Raw genomic sequence first — 17,516 nt, forward strand, 5'->3', positions numbered from 1 at the left:
GCTTCAAGTTGTAAGCAAGCCAATTCTTCTATTTACTGAATTGTGTTTTAAAAACGATACGTCATTCGCAGTTTTCTCGTTCTGATGTTGGACCTTCATCAATCCAGTAGGCGGTTAATTAAATTTTAATATAGGCTGTCACTGAAGGCGTTCTGTTAACCTTTCTTGTTGGAATGTCAAAACCTATTAATAAACTATTTTTGTAATTTGAAAAAATGGCATATTAATATTCTTCAAGCATCTATAATTCTTCCAGAGAGTACAAAAACATCGGTTTTGTCTGATCTTCCAATATTTCCATCGCAGAATTTTCCTACTGTTTTGTGTAATGGATTCATGCCTTACGCACATGCCGCAACTAGCGATTATTGATTCGCGAAATGAAATAGGAACATTTTTATCTTTCTTAAAACCCTCTTTGAATCGTGTAATTCAAAGGTTTCGACATATCATTTCCACTGAGTTAACAGTCTCCGGCGTTACTTAGTGGTATCTGCATAATGTAGCAAAGATGTCACTTTTCGGAGAATTCCATAATAATTAATTTATTTTTAAAAATAAATTAAGTATTGCGGAATTTTACAAAGTTTGTTTTCTTTGTTACAATACCACTTCCACAATTCTCTTGGCGAACCAGAGTATGACTTCCTATTTGGTTCCGGTCCTGATTCAAGTGAGACCTTTTGGGGAGTGGTAGAGAAAACTCTGTTTGGGGGTGTTTATACTTACATTTTCCTGCATAAATGATCATTTCGCACTCTCCAATATGCGTTGCACACCTTCCGGGCATTACTTTCTTTCACGATTCATCACTTCCCTGAGAAGTACATCATGTTGTGATTATGTATGGACATATGATTCCCTCACCTTTCTATTTCTCATTGGTATTGTCGACGTATTTTTTATCAGCCAATTAGCAATGATACTCTGGTGCTACCGCGACAATCCCGCCCTGATATGTTCCCGCCGTTCAATGCTCAAAGCCAAACCCGGACTGGACATATGAGGCATCAAAAACTTTTATCATTTAAATATAGTTCATGTTATGTTTAGTAGTTGACAGTTGATTCAAATGTGTGTTCTGTCTTCACAATTGTAATGCATACATTTTCCCGTTCCAGAAGTTAAGTTCTAAAATTTATTACCTTGTGTTTCCAATGCTATTGATTACGATGATGGATTACTGGAAAAAAGACATTTTCTCCAAAAAGTGGTTTTAATTGCAGCATTTATGCATCACCTATCGTGTTTTTTTCCTTTATGTGTACCAATGTTTCTTTTCGCGTGAAAAAGCTTATTTCACAATTTAAAAGGATATAGGATAGGTATATATTTTAAAATGAGACTTTTTTATTGTTGTTTCATGGTCTCAACCTATGGAAACATTGATGAATTTGGTATGGTAAACCTAGAAAAATCCTTGAATTTTGTCTTTAGTTTAATGTGGCCGGTTTGTAATGTATTTTTTCATGTTTGTCGTAAAAGGTTCCACAAGTGTTCAATGGGGCTAGATTTATTGCTATTATATTGATAACGCCAAATTGTGGTAACAGAAGGGCTGACTAGGACTCAATGCGATGAATTCAGATGTGACTGGATTCTAATTTTTCGGGTTTGCTGGCCTATCATTAGGAGGTCATCTATGATTTCATCTTGAACCTATGCGTAAAATAGAATATTTGTTGGCTTTGCCTATGCTATTGGTTACCTATATATACAGGTACGCATACAAAATATACAGGTTTATACCTGTATATTCTGTATGCTTAGTACGAGGTATCAGGTCAACAAATTAGATCGCCGAAATAAGTCATGAAAAATTGACTCTCCGGTATGATGATTTTATTATTGGTTTTGCTCTCGCAGAAATCATCCTCGCTTTCAAACCATGAAAAATGTCATAATTTGGGATTCGCATCCATTATTTCAATCGCATTTTACCTCTACTAGCATTTCATTCGGTATTTTATTATCGTTCTTAGAATCGCGTATTTGATGGATGGTGTTACTAGTAGCCACTTTCAAATGCCCTTGTCACACTGTATGACGCAGATGAAATTAGTTTTGAAATTTAGAAATCCTCGGTTTCCCTCCAAACCAATTGGCAGCAAAGTTGTTTTGAGGAGGTTGTATTACCAATGTATTATTCTCATTTTGTGATTTATTAATGGAATCCCGTTTTCAGTATCGTTCATTGGTTGCGAGAGTAGATGTAATCTACCCAATTTTTTTGCCATGACCACAAAAGAATCTGAATCACTGATCGTTGCTGATCCAATCAAACTTTTACCAAAACATTAGGTGCAAAGATCGGAGAACATCCTGTGTGCGAAAAACGTTTTCACTTCTGGATAATGTTGTTCAACAAAGTTGACGCAAGGGAGCGCATCCACCAACGTTGGAAGTGGGTAAACAGGAAATTCGGTCGGAGGGTATTTGTTCCGCCCCGCCCCGAAAAAAATGCGTCTTCTCGTAAACCGGTGGCCGCGGGGGCGTAGCCGCCTAGTATGTAATCTCATCTCTCTCTCCGTCTCTTTCTTTCCTGCTTAGGCGACGACGACCACCGGAGGTTATGCTTCCGCTACTACAGCGGCCTCAGCCTCGCCTGCCTCGCCTCCTCCGAGCCCCTCCACCCAAGCAGCCTCTTCGCCTCCGCCTCCCACCTGCCCCCACCCCCACCCCACCACCATCACCACCTCCACCTCCCCCATCACCCATCGGCCTACCGCTGCGGAGGCGGTGGACCCCCGCTGCCCTCCTCGCCCACCGCCGCCGCACCCAACGAAGCGGCCGCCTGCGGGGATGCAGCGGGCGCGGCCGCCGTCCCACTGGCCACCACAGGAGATGATGACGACGAGGAGCTCGTGCAGTTCCGCGTGTCCGGTAAGGAGACATTTTCCCTTTTACTCATTGAGGCACATTGAAGGATTTACCACAGTGGATCTCGGGACCGGCGCAGCTGAAAACACCCGATTTCAAAGTGATTTCCGTGTGTTTTCCTCCTGGCCGGGTGGTTATCTGACCTACTGCCGTATACAAGTATATTATATTGTAATTGCATATATAAGGTCGATTCGCTTGAGTTTAAGAAGTCATATCTCTCCCAATTGGGGCAACCGCATTTTATGCTGTAAATATTATCTTATTAGGACGTTCGTTCATGCGTTAATTTATGTGCGTCGAGCATATTTTTTAGTCGCCTTGGATAAAGGTTTCCCTACTTCTCTTCGAAAAACGAGTCAGTTTTTGCCCTTGAATCTGATAATCATAATTTATGTGCTTGCCATTCAGTTACCTACCACCTTATGAACTTTAGGTTTCAAAGAAAAGAAGCCAAGTATGTTTTAACAATGTACAGAAAACGAGTTTCATCTATGGAAAAATTTGCATACTTTGTTGTTGTAGTTGTAAAAACCCACTAACTTGGAAACAGATGACTCTATGGAAACTTGTGTTGAAACGTTGTTTTCCATATTGAGACTGTATAAGTGCGCAAATTAAATGTAGGGCACGTTTTTCAAAGCTACATATCAATATTCAGGTTCCTGTAGCTCTCTTATGCCGAATATTCCCCCGGTAATAATATGCACCGGCATTTATTTTGTGTGAATTTTGTCGGAGATGTACTTTTGAAATGTTTAATCCATACTTGCATTAAGGAAACTCTTTAAGCTGACTGGGAGGTTTTAGAAAGTATTGGAAGATCCTTGAAGCCAGGGGAGTACAAAATCATGTTATGATATATAAACCAAATATATGTTATAATAAGGTCTTTTACCCGTTTTTAATTACTTATTTACCAGTCAAATTTGTGCATTGCTTCACGCGGGTGCTTCTGTTCCTGAAACTTATTTGACCCAGGCGTCTCTCAGTTCTACCATAGTCTCTTCTTGTTATAATTGTCAAAATCGGCTCAGTAGGCGATGCGAACATAACATGATCCACATAAATAAGTCTCTCAACTCTTAAGTGACTCTTGAAAGTCGCCTCCGTCGTTAAAGGCTCATCCGTTTGTCGGGGACTCCTGAAACTACGTGAGCTGAAAGATAGTTGTTAACTCGGAGGTTATATTTCTCGTACTGGGAATTACTCCGACTACATCCACCCATGACTTTCTCGGTTTCATCCTTCTTTTCGAATAACGCTGTCGTCCCTTAAATTCGTTTTTAATTTTTATCAACTAACTTTCAATCGGTATGCGAGACTTTGTCTTAGAAGTAAAACGTTTTGCTTATGATTGCATCATATTTGGAAACTATAAGGATACTTAAGGCCAAAGAGATCTTCAGAAAGATCCGGAAAAAATAATAGACTGGGTAAATGCGTATAAAATGAGAGTGGATCCCAAATAAATCCAACCAACTATTATTAACGAGACACCCACTCCATTACGGCACTCGCTATAAAATACCAGGTTTGGATATAACTCGGTCTGACAACCTGAAATATTTAGGGGTCGATTTGTGCAGAAATCTGGAATGGGGTCAGCATCATATCAACAGGTTTTTCGAAGTGCACACTTTGTAATACGAACGTTAAAGAAAGTTCAAATGGAGTTAGGTAATAAGCATTAAAAACCCAACACATATAGCAGAAGTTGCCGCAGATGCGTGGGACCCATGTATTAATGTATTTCTTATGTCCACATTACTCTCAGGAATTTGCCTATTGTACGAGTATAGTTGCCTCGTAATGTACTGAGTATATCTGCTTGATGACTCGACGCTCATCTGGGTATGACCAAACCAATGACGCAGCCTTTGCTTTCACAGCTACTAGGTAAGACAAAATGCGCGTTGAAGAGCAAACGACGTAAGCATAAAATACAGGAGAGGGGGATGTTTTTGATACTCTTTTATTATGCTTCCTTGCCTCTGGAAGGAACGTCGTTGTGTCAGGAGTGATTGAATTAGGATATGAAATGACATCAGTAAGAGGGTATTTTGTGGTCCTTAAACTACATGAAGAGGTTAATACATTTGATACTGAAGAAAGACTTAAATCATTCGGAATTTCGGTAAATGGAGAAGATTGGCATTGTTCGAAAAGAATGCAAGGGAGCCATATTTGTGGTAAAATAATTATTAAAGGCTTTGCCTAATTAAGTTGCTGGCTATTATTGCGTGTCATGTGTGTAGATGGTGGCTAACGAGTGTGGACGGCATCATTTCAAAATTTACCCCATCAATGAGTTGGGATGTGATGTGACAGGTACGGAGGTAAGAAAGAAATTCACAGGACCGTTGAGAGGAGCTTGAACGTCGAAGGATAAGCAATCCAATTGGTGAGCAATGCTCCAGGATAGGAATCGGAAGATTAATAAATACTCTTCCCAAGGGAAGAGGATAGAGATGGCCAAAATATATCGATGTATCTATTTTATGTCAGTATTTTTTATCCATGCTAGCTATTTAAACAATTACCGATATTATTTAGCCCCCAAGGTATATCACGCACCCTGATTTTTTTCAGACATTGCTCTTGGTTTCAACTTTATGCGTCGAATGTGTTAATGCCATATTTCAGTAAATACCATCCATTTGAAAAAGTTCACACTCTCTAAATAATTTTTTTAAGCTTCAATTTCATTTATGTAAAAACCGAAATGTATTCACTGGCCACGGATTTAATTTTTAGGAACGGCAGAACTTAATTTAGATCCCTGCCGTTTCGCAAAATAAGTTCTATTTGTATAAATCATTCATATTCTCAAGAACACGACGAAACGAAACAGTGTGGTGGAATGAGAAACTTCATAGGCTTAAGATAACTTGCAGAAACCTACGGAGAACTTACCAGAAAAGTATTAGCCACGAAGAACGTACCATCAACAAAAGAAGATACTATGAGGCAAAGGAGAACTATGAACAACAATTGCAAAAAAGCAAGGAAAAAAGCTGGGAGAAATTCTCGAGGTCAAATATTGAGGAAAACCCCTGGGGGTTAATATATAAAATCGCGAGGGAAAAATTTAAAACCCTACCAGCATACTCAGCTAAGACCAACGCCAGAGGGGAGCTTCTATTCCTGGACGAAACCATTTCCAGCATCATCAACACGCTAGTGCCGGATGACACAGCAGAAAATGAAACTGAAGAGCAAAAAGTAATTAGGCGTGAGGCTAACCTCCCTTGTCTGCAAAGTACGGAGATAGATATCACCGATGAGGAAGTTAGAACCGCGATTAAAGAGATGAAAGTGAAAAAGGCCCCAGGCTTTGATGGCATAAACGCTGAATTGATCAAAGCAGCAGAGCCGTTAATCCTCAACTATTTAACTAGATTGCTACAGGACTGTTGCAGAAACAAGTACTTCCCTGCGGCATGGAAAAAGGGTGTCCTATGCACCATCTTGAAATCTAAGGAAAAGGATCCCTCTGATGCTAAGGCATACAGACCCATAACACTACTACCCGAAATGGGGAAAATGTTCGAAAGAATCATCAAAATGAAAATTGAAGAAGCAGTTGGTGAGGAGGATCTACTTCACAAAAGCCAATTTGGATTTCGAAGAGGCGGATCCACCGCAGCCGCGGCAATAAAACTTCTGCAAGAAATCAAAAATCGTAAATATAAGTATAAGGTGGCCTTATTCATAGATTACGAAGCAGCATTCGATTCATTATGGTGGCCCCATTGCATAAACCAGCTCAAAAGGTATAAAGTCCCGGGACCAATAGTAGAACTTATTAAAAACTATTTCTTGAATAGAACCACCAAAATACAACTAAATAATCTGGAAGTTGAAAAGAACATTACAAAAGGGGCACCACAGGGATCCATACTCGGTCCTATTCTTTGGAACATCTCCATGAACGATTTACTGAATCAGCCCCTTCCTGGAAACTGCAGATGGACAGCCTCAGCTGATGACGTTGTGATCACAATGCCTGCAAATTCCAGGAGAGAAATAGAAAAACTCGCAAAAGAATGTTGCCATATAGTGGAGTCATGGAGTACGAAAGTGAAATTAAAAATTTCTGTGAATAAGACTAAGTACGTCGTATTCGGGAAAAAATTGTCACGAAACCCAACTATAAAAATCTATGGTCAAAACATCAAAAGATCCTCCACATTCAGATACCTGGGCATTGAATTCGACGAGAGACTAACATTCCAAGAGCACGCAAATTACGCAGCAGGCAAGGTCAAGAAAATATTTAACTGCTTAAGAAGGCTGTGCAGAAACCGATTTGGCATCACCACTAATAGCTTAAGAACTATATACAACGGAGTCACCATCCCAATATTGGCATACGGCAGTGAGGTGTGGGGAGAGAGACTCAATTACAGCAGAATCCGGAGAAAACTGGAAGAGGCCCAAAGATCTTGCCTAATTGCAATATCCGGGAGCTACAATACGGTCTGTAATGAAGCTCTACAAATAATAACTGGGATACAGCCGATAACGTTCTCAATAGAGGAAAGAAGAATCAAGGTACGGATGAAACAGATGGAAGAGGCTACTCTGGGAGATGTAGCTTTGTCTCCAACTGAGAAATGGATCAGGAACAGGAATTTTATAAGAGCGTATTTCCTGGATATGTGGGAACGGGAATGGGAAACATTAGAAAAGGGTAAAACAACCAGACAATTTTTACCTAGCGTGAAGGAAAGAATGAAGATCAACTTTAAAACTTACAACGGTATTACGCAAATTTTAACGGGCCACGGGGAGTTTAGATCATACCTCAAGAAAATAGGGAAAAAAAAGGAGGGGACGTGTGAATGCATGATGGAGGAGGACACGGCAATACATAGAGTCCTTTATTGCCCAATTTATGCCGAGGAAAGACGCGAACTGGAAGCTATCCTTGGGTATTTGCACAACGTCCAACAAATTGGGCAATACCTACATGAGGAACCGATTAGGAAAATATTGGAAAGATTTATTAACAAAAGATAAAGTAAGAACGGGGAGAGTAACGGAAAGGAATGGCATGTAACTCATATTTTGTATTTTGTAAAATTTACGAAATTGTATTGGGGGTTTAAACATAAGGCACCCCAAAAAACAAATTGAAACAATAAATGCCCGATCGTGCTCGAACGGGCCCAATTATTATTATTATTATTATTATATTCTCAGCGCTGAGAGTTTCATCATTGGCATATTCTAAAGCTGAAGGTTTCGTTTCATCCTCGCAGGAAAAGTTATTTTAGATGTCGACTTAATACTGCGTGATATTTACGATGCACCGATTGCGATACGTATGAGATATCAGCATTTAATTTAAATTCGCAAGACGTAGGAATAAAAAACTGGACTTTGCGATAAAGCAAATTTGTTATTGGCTCTCGACTAGATAAAACGATATCGAGGTAAAATATAAAAGATATCGAGGTGATCTTGATAGTGAATGTATCAAACAAATACAAAATCATATCGTCATTGTTCAATTATACTTTACAGGTAGTTGGTACCTATCGCTACGTCGTTAAAATGCGCATCATTGAAAATTAGTTGAGAATTATGCCTTAATGCGACATTATTCATTTATTTCGCAAACTCGGCGTATCGATAGCTTTTTATATTGGTTTTTTCTCACGGCTCTACCGATTGGGATGACCTAGCGTGATGTGGCACTATATCTCTCCGCCTTATTTCCACTTGTTGGCGCTGATTTATCGTAGATGCGTTCCCTTGTTTTATTTATCGGATTGTTTCATTTTACGCGGCATTCCCTGCGTACTCGTAACTCAATTTCGCATCTAGCTCTATTTTTCGCCTCCGCGATAATAATTTCAACCCCTTCGCGTGGCAAGTCCACTACCTCCCGCGGTGGTTCTTGGGCCGTGATTTGTGGACGTCGAAACCGATTGCGTGCTCGCCTCGGCGGCCGCGAATGGACGTGACACGCGGATGGTCGAGACGAGGAAGGTGGAGCTGTCACTTTTCCGCTTCCACCCTCCAAATTCCCTCCCAGAGCGAGCCAGTTTATTTCCCCGTTGAACGGACGATCGACCACCGGCGCCGGTAGCCTCGCTCTTAGAACTCTCTTCTATCCTTCACCTCCATAATCTCTCTACCCATCGCGTCTTAAAATTTTTTGAATCAAGAAAATTCACGACCCCCCTGGAGGCAATTGCCTAGGTGATCTAATGATGCATTCAAATTTAATCTGACTGGATAGTTTCTTCCCGCCCTGATTCTCATGCAACCCAAATAAAGTAATAAACCCGAGGGTTTTTCTGTTGGGCGAGGGCGAGCTCACATAATATCAAGCCCTATTAGGTGTTTGAAATAACACGTCAGAGTATAGGGGAGCAGTTCCTTTCCCCATGTCACTTGTAGTTTCCCAAGAGAATCTGGTACTTATCCGAAAAATCACTCAGCTCGGGTGAAGCTGAGGTAATCGAACTCGGACCCGCCGGTCATTAGGGAAGCGCTCTAATTAACTGGAATGCCACATTCCTTCAATCATTAGGCCCTGGTTATTTCTTCATTCGCATTTCTTGGCGCTCTTGAAAACCGAAGTTTTCCGTGATTAAGTCACTTGGAGTCGAGATGAATGTGCATATTACTTTGTTGCGGAGACTGTGTTTCGATTGGCGACAGTTGGAAAAATATTATAAAATCTTTGGATAAGGCAGAATTGTTGTTTGTATGGTAACACATCCTGTCAGATATCCTCGTTATGCGTGACAGGGTATGAATTAGACTAATGTAGCACGCAATAAAATTCAAGGGCGGTTGAAAAGAGAAGTGCGAGGCCACAAACAATCCTGGATAAACGTAATAGAGGAAGAAGTCATTTGCATAAGGCACCTTAAGGAAATTATGCGAAACTGAGAGGAAACACGAGTGCGGTTACCAGGATCTGAATCTTTGAAATCTACGGGCTGCGCTTTTCGGATTGATACTGAAAAATAGAGGTGAAGGCAGTGCCAAGAAGTTCTCTGGAAGATTCGGCATGATTGTTTGGAATTTTCCAGAGAACGGATTGCTATACTGTATAAACTCTTCCCCTCCGACTTGCGACTGTATTTTTCCCATGCATTGAATCGCGCTGTCCTTCTTTGCTCTTCAATGAAGTGACAGATTAGGAAAGTGCTGGACGTTATATTGTTCCAAATTGCTATCCTACGTGGCGTTTGAACCTTCACAAGAAATCTATATGCACAAAATAATTGATAAGCTATCGTTTTTAAATTTTCAAGTGGAGCGAATGTTCCTAAATTGCGGCAGAAAATAACCCATTCTCTAAAAAGAAATAATTTTATGATGAAATTATGAGGGAATCCTGAACGCAGTTCTTAGCCGATGGAAAATTAGTACCTCTATGCATACATATATGCAAAGGTCTATGCTCTTTGCAAAGGTTACGGTGCTGTCGAAGGAAACGCTTCAGCGACCACAAATGCTGCCATAGGAGATAACTCATGGTCGCGCTTACGTATTTTTCTATATTTTTAGTCACGTCATGTTAAGATAGCTAAAATGTTAAATTGCGCTAGCAAAGTAATATAATTCTAAGTTGTCAGTAATGAATGAATCTCACCCTTGTTATGTCCAGCATTGTCTGTCGGGGCGGGACTCTTATATATTCTATATTAGGTTGAAGAAAATCAAAGGTGGATGAAGTTCGATCTATAGGGTCAAAACATTATCGTAAACGCATATCATAATAGGTGACGTGTCAATGCTCCTTTTTATTTATCATTGAATAATTTATGGAGCGCTTTATACCAGTTTAATCTTGGCCAATCTAAAGTCGGGGAGAATTCATGTTTTTAATCCCCTCAGTATGTTAAAAAGTCCATTTGGTCAACTATGGAATTTAATCTTGGGATATGTTCGATATCCCAATTTTTTCTCGTGCGTGTTGTGCTTTAATGCTGGGTAGATTTCGATTGTCCCCTATGGGATAATGTCGGGAGAGAGTTTTGGCGAATGTATCATTTGTGTGGAGAAGAAACCTTAATTTAATTGGACATGACTGGGTAAATAAATTACTTAATTTACTCTTAAGCTTCAAACCGTAATATATTCCTGTCACAATCATTTTTCCACGTATTCTATTTTCGATTTTCTTTATCTCCTAATTTTATCATTTACTTTATTATTTTATTTTTTTAACTTTTCTATTTTTTGTGATTATTCTATTTTTAATTATTATAAATTGATTAAAACTAATGATGGAGGATATACGGTAAATTTGTAATTTCAATTTCTAAATAAAATTATTCGTGAAGTGGTTGATGGCCTAAATAAAGAATTGAAAGACATTGGAAAGCTCTATAGGCGGGAAATATATTTAGACAGTGTATGGGCTCTCTGGTTCAAGGTGTTATGATCCCATATGTTTGTTAGGACGGGTATGTATTGGAATTGGGTTAAAATGGCGCAGAAGATAGCACACGAGCATCGTCAACTTCGACGCCACCGAGGAAAAGCGTTAAGATTTCATTTTATCTTCCCCTTTCCCCGAAAGCCTTATCCTTTATATTGTTTAAAAATATTTCACTCAGATATGGGTAAGATGCGCACAAAATACTTGAACATCCGTGTCATCCTGCGGTTCCGCGGCGTCGATTCCCAAACCTTCCATCATCCCAGGTACGGCGGATATGTAGAAAAATCCGTAATAGCAAGCGCCTAGGCCCCCGCGGTTTCATTTCTTTGGGAGGAGGAGGGAATCGGAGGAGTAGGGATGTGAGGCGGGCAATAAAGGGGTTGGTGGAGGGAGGGGCTTGGATGGGGAGGGAGGAGACAATGGCGTCTTCCTTGACTCTTTGAACCCAAGATTCCATCTCTCACCTCCTCTCCTTCCCTCGCCCCATCCCGCACTCAGCCCCCCTTCCGCCCTCCTTGCCTTCCTCCCCGCCTCTCTCACACTTTCATCTTCCCTCCGCTTTTAAAAACTCGTTTCGGCGGATTCCTATCGATGCGGTGGGTGTCATTATCGATATTCTTTCCTTCTCCCTGACGGTCTCCTCGGCCTTTCCCTCCGTTTCCACTCCGTCCTCCGGGACCACTCATCTTGATGGTTCGCCCGTGTTTTTTTATATTTCGGGCTGTTTCCGCACGGCACGGCCCCGGTGCATTTCGGGATTGGAATCTTCTTGTCTCGTGAAAGTGTTAGTTCCGTACGCATTCGTTTTCCAGAGTGAATGTTGCATGAGCCCTGAGTAGGGAGGTGTCTTAGCGTCAGATATTCTCGCTCTCTACCCCGCAAGGCGTTTCGAAAGTCTCGTCCCGAGCGTTCTTTATGCGTATAATTATATTTTCTAATCATATTCCTTTTTTCAAAAAGCTTGAATCAGTAGATATTTCGTTTGCTTTCGTCTTCGAAGTCACCTTTTCGTGCAAGCGTTTTTTTCTGTTTAATCATCCTACCACTTTTTAATCAGATTCCCTAGTTGTGAGTGTATATTTTTTGAAAATATTTCTGTCATTTGATATTTAGTGGTCTTCGAAATAATACTTTAGTGCGAATCTTTAGTATTTAACCGATCACCTTAATCGACCTCTTTTGATTAGATAAGTGAAGATAGAGCTTTCCTAATTGCTATGGCCGGTAAATCCAAACAGTTAGCGAGTAGAGAAGAGTAGAATACCTGGTTACTTTCCCTTTTCCGCTTGTGGTTTCAAGGACGATATGGTTCCTGAAACACCAGCCATGGTCAAGTTGGAGGAGTCCAACGTAACCAGGAATCAAACCTGGGGCCCCCGGTCAGTAGCTGAACGCTCTGCTTAGTTGACTACGTTGCCTCAGTAATGTTTAATCATCCTTCAATTTGCTCCACAGTTGTTTGCGAAAGCAATAAGAAACTATCTCAGAATTATGTTAGATTTTATCTATTGAATTACATGATTACACTGTAATTTGAAGGTAAACTGTAAGTCCATGTACCGGGTCGGTCTTAAAAGTGGTAGCTCCACTCCCTTCCTTTTACGTAGCAAAAGTTAAAGCAAAAGAAATCCTTCCGATAAAAATCACTCGGCGTCTTTAATGCAAGGAAAACTCGAGTTAGCAAAATCTAATGCTGCCGGTAAAAGATCATGAAGACGGGCGAAAATGTCTAAGTAGAGCGCAAGAAGGAAAATTAGCAGAAAATAAAGATTATCTGTATATACATATGCGAAATCGTGGAGTTCATTAAACTGGACGGAGATAGGTGCCTCCCGACGGAGGATTTAGAAAAAGATGGTCATTCACAGGGTTTAAACCGTGTTTTATCATTTCGGACTGAAATTCACTTTTGGCGATAATTTGCATAAAATGAATATAGTGAAGAAAAAACAGACTTAGTAAACAAAGGAAGGGAGCTTTTCACGACAGAATTAAGCATTTTAGTCCATACTTAAATTTAACTTCCCTATTAATTCGAGAGCAGTTTTTCCACTGCAAGTTTTCAGCTCTTTTCAGCGTGTACGATGACAAAAAAATCACTCAAATTTCCATTTTTGAACTACCAGATACAATTAAAATTCCCATTTTTAGTGAAGAATTTATTATTGTAAAATAACTTGGTATAAAATGATAATTTGTATTTCAAAAGTTTGCAAAATTCTTGCTTAATTCCATTGTTCAGTACATACTTCAAGCTGTCTTCCAAAGAGCTCTGTGAATCCTCCTTTGCAAAAAATATCTGCTCCGATAGTTACCGAATACCTCATTAATGCACGTTTCAGGCGAAAAAAAGTACCTACCACAAATGGGAGTGCTACTAGCAAGTTCAATGTTTGTTAATTTTAATTATATTCAGGTAATTATTTTTACCACTCTTTTAAAGTGGGCAATGCTTTCATTGCTTGTCATTCATCGCATTGATTTCATTAATTGCTTCCTCCAGTGCAAGACTTTGTCACTTGGGTAAGTTATTTGTAAATTAAAATAACATTAGCTTATATATTCCCCGCACTTGCTCCGTGAGCCGAGTTTTAATTTCAACTATAGACCAACAAAACTTACTTAACATGACTACGCATTGACTTCAAGTTAACTTTTATACTAACACGAAAATAATGGATATCATTTTCTTAACAAAAGTGAGTGTCGACGAATATTGTGATGGTGTATTCAGCGCCAAAGATTGAGTCTTGAATTCATACTTGATTTAAAGTAAAACAAACTCAGAGTAAGATTGCTTTTATTAGTTCAATGGTAACTCAAAAACGCAGAAAACGGTTCATTCGTATTCCTGAGTCGAATGCGAACTCCAAAAGCCAACATCTTCTTGCATCTATGTACATCTACGCAGTGCTCCGCAAGCCGTCCCAAATATATGTGATGGAGGGTGTTAGGGCAACAACCATGAGTGCAGAAATATTAGTTCACACATATATTTCAATATATATATCGGCTATACACAAATACACTTGAGCACATCACAAGGGCGAGTTTTTTAGCTACCTGTGACGGTGTGTACCTCTCCTATTTTATCCCGTTGATCGAATATACCATTATAATTTGGTGCATAATAATTCCCATGGCGTCCCAAGAAAATTCAGGTACCCTATACCTCCCTAATAAAGTCTTGGTGTTGTCTAAGGCTTGCTTACGTACTCTCTTCGTGAATGAAGAGGCTCCCAAAACTAATTTCTCCAAAATACCCGTCACAAACTTATTCTCTTGTTGTAGAACTTGTTGACAAACCTAGCGCATTTTCTCTGAACCTTTTCCAATTCCTAACCTTTTCTCCAGTGGATCCCAGGTACGTACCATGTGTTCCAATGTCGCCTAACTAAAGTTCAGGTCTAAAGTTGAAGTCTATATCTTCATCTCTATTTACTTTTTCATGAAATTTTCCTTCAACTCCATGTGTATAAAATGAAAGGTTTGATGCCAGTTTAGCGTCTAAGTATTTAGCCCGTTCGGAAATTTTTAACTCGATCCCATATATTTAATAATTTATATATTATTTATCTTTTCTCTTATTCCAAAACTTCAACTTGGTGTATATTTCCTGATATTCAATTCTAACTGCCATTCCTGACACCACTCAGGAATTTGGCTACGTCGTTAGAGAGTAATACAATGCCCATGCAGTTTTTTATGCATGGAAACAGTAGCGACCAATGGTACCGTGATAGGGAATATCATATCTTGTGTTAGTCATTGCGATACGGGATGAATCGAGTTACTTAGCATAGAGATTGGTGATGAAAACAGGAAATCCATCCCCCTTACTCATCTTATGTCAATCTTTCTCAGTGGATGCATTTCAGCAGAACTATTAAAAAGAGTTTTTTTAAGTCCGCAAATGCGTCCCAGTAACATATTCGCTGGCAGTGTTAAAGCAATCACTGTACCTCGCGAGGTGGAAAATTGAATTTCTGTGTTGGTAACTACATAGGTCTAACAAGAAATAAGCCGAACTTAAAGACAACAATACAATTTACTCGATTCGACTCGAAGTTAAAAGTTAACAAAAGACTCAGCTTTTTTCATGTAGGCGTTTAACTTGAGAGAGTGTGCTGATGCCCAAGACTTTTGTTTTTAAACTCCGTAGCTCCTTCGACGACTGAATAATTTCCCCTCGGGGCTCGTGAAGGTAAGCGAGGAACAAGAACTGGTCCCGAGCGAAATTTTTCCGCGTGCATCGTTGTGACGAGACTCCCGAATAGCTGCGCAGTCTCAAAAAATATATTTTTCCCAGAGCGGGGAAGAGCGAGGTGCCCTTGAGGAACGGGAGGAACGTTTTAGAAGTCCGAATTTTCTCGAAAACCTTAGCGGCGAGAAGACGCCTGTTGGGTCAGTGGCGTAGGTGTACGGCGTGGGGTGGTGGCGCCGAGAGATATCAGGGACATCGACCAACTATGTGTACAAGGTACGTGGTCGAATATGGAGACTTTGGTCTATGGACTCCCAAGGTTCCCATGGAAACATTCCCGGTAGGGACACCGTTTGAGAAAGAAACGAACCGCCAACAGTTCCCACTTCAGAGGGACGGTCGGGATCCTGACGGTTCGGATTTCCAAAAGGCCGAGATCGGATCGGTTGCATTTTCCTTCGGGTGCGGTCTCATCCTCAAAACCCTAGCCTCCAGCGCTGCTGAGGTTCCACACTTTGCGTCACCACATGCCTCAAGAGTCTTGATGCCAACACGAAAATACTATGAAAGTTCATTGGCAGCACTGAAATTCCTCTTCCCCTTCTCCAAATGCGTAAATATTCAGCGGAACCTACTCAGGTACGCGGTTGGTTATTTACTTTCCGCAAACTTTATTTGGGAGAAGTGGATGTATTTTTTATTTAGGTTTTTTGTGTTTTTACACAGACAAATTATCAGGTTAATTTCACTGTCTCTATTCGGTTGGCATGCAGTCAACCGATTATATACAGTGAAGTATATAGCCAACGTATGCATGCTACCCTCAAAAGTATACACATTTCATTTTTCCTCATAATTACTGGTCACTATCATTTGAAAAAGTCATTCCTCAATTCGAATTATTTATCGTAAAATTTCACTCCCAGATATTTATATCTATAGTTTCGCTTGAAGTGTGCTTATCTATTTACGCACGTATTAAGAGCTTAGTAGAATTATAACCTCTAAAAATATTGACACTCAAATTGAATATTTCTGAAATAAATACAATAATGGGCTTAATTATTTCGCAAAAGAATTATAGATGAACTTTTAAATGTAGACAGTAAAAATCGGTGCAAGTCTGGTACATATTGTGTGCAAGGACACGTTTTAGAATTTGTATAATTACAAGCAAAGTGCTCTTTTCTGCCCTCTATTAGTCATGGTCTCTGCATCTTCCTTTTCCGTCAAATAATATTTCAATGTCCTCCATTTCTGCGAGGAAAGAAAATGGTGACGGTAGACTATGATGGCGTTTTCCGGTGGCTGGGAAGCAAATGGAAATCGAGCCTCTCGGGTCTCGTCCGTGACCTGATCCCATCTCGGGAAATCATGATTTCGCGTAATCTAGGTTGCGTCGCCGACATCACGCATGGCAGCGAATTATCCCAGCGCGTGACGAACTGGACCCCTTTGTTAATTTATCCGGCGGGGTAGGAGAGAGATACTAGCCTCCTTGGAGAGTTTGATTTTATCGGAGGAAATTTCCGTAAACGAGAGAGGGGGAGAGTGGAGACCGGTATCCCAATGAGGGATCTAATCTCCTAGGGGTCCCGACGTGGGAATCCGTGCGAAAGGATGCAGCTTGACCGAGATCGATGGGGTGACCATTCGAATTATTTCCGAAGCGCCCGGAAAACTTTCCTGAGGGTTGGCAACTCTGCCAATGGAGACTGAGATCTCCTGGGGAAGTTCTGCCACTACCAACGGACCATCGGCTGAAGAAAACACGCACGCACACCCACACGTTCCCGCACACACACACACGTTCTTTCCCCCCCCTCCCCTCTACCTTTCACTCCTCGAACATCTTTGCCATCATCACGATTTCTCGTCCATCCTCTCCCGGAGAATGTTCCGAAATCAAGTCTCTAGGGCAACCATGTAGAGGGAACCTCGTTTCAAAAAACAAACCGCTCGCGTAATTTGTCTAATTCAATTTACATCAATAGCGATACTTCTCTCGTCAAACTA

General features: G+C 40.4%; 1 protein-coding gene across 1 annotated transcript in view; it reads left to right on the plus strand.

Annotated features, from left to right (window-relative positions):
• LOC139692623 (E3 ubiquitin-protein ligase HECW2-like) overlaps positions 1 to 17,516 on the plus strand; it is a 172,927-nt gene that overhangs the window by 120,332 nt on the left and 35,079 nt on the right. The window contains exon 3 of the mRNA XM_071590916.1: positions 2,551 to 2,883. Within this exon, the coding sequence (XP_071447017.1) occupies positions 2,551 to 2,883 (333 nt within the window). The remainder of the gene's footprint in view (positions 1 to 2,550; positions 2,884 to 17,516) is intronic.

The sequence above is a fragment of the Hetaerina americana genome, unplaced genomic scaffold (genome assembly GCF_022747635.1).
Source record: "Hetaerina americana unplaced genomic scaffold, ioHetAmer1.1.p SCAF_4, whole genome shotgun sequence".
Taxonomy (NCBI): Eukaryota; Metazoa; Arthropoda; class Insecta; order Odonata; family Calopterygidae; genus Hetaerina; species Hetaerina americana.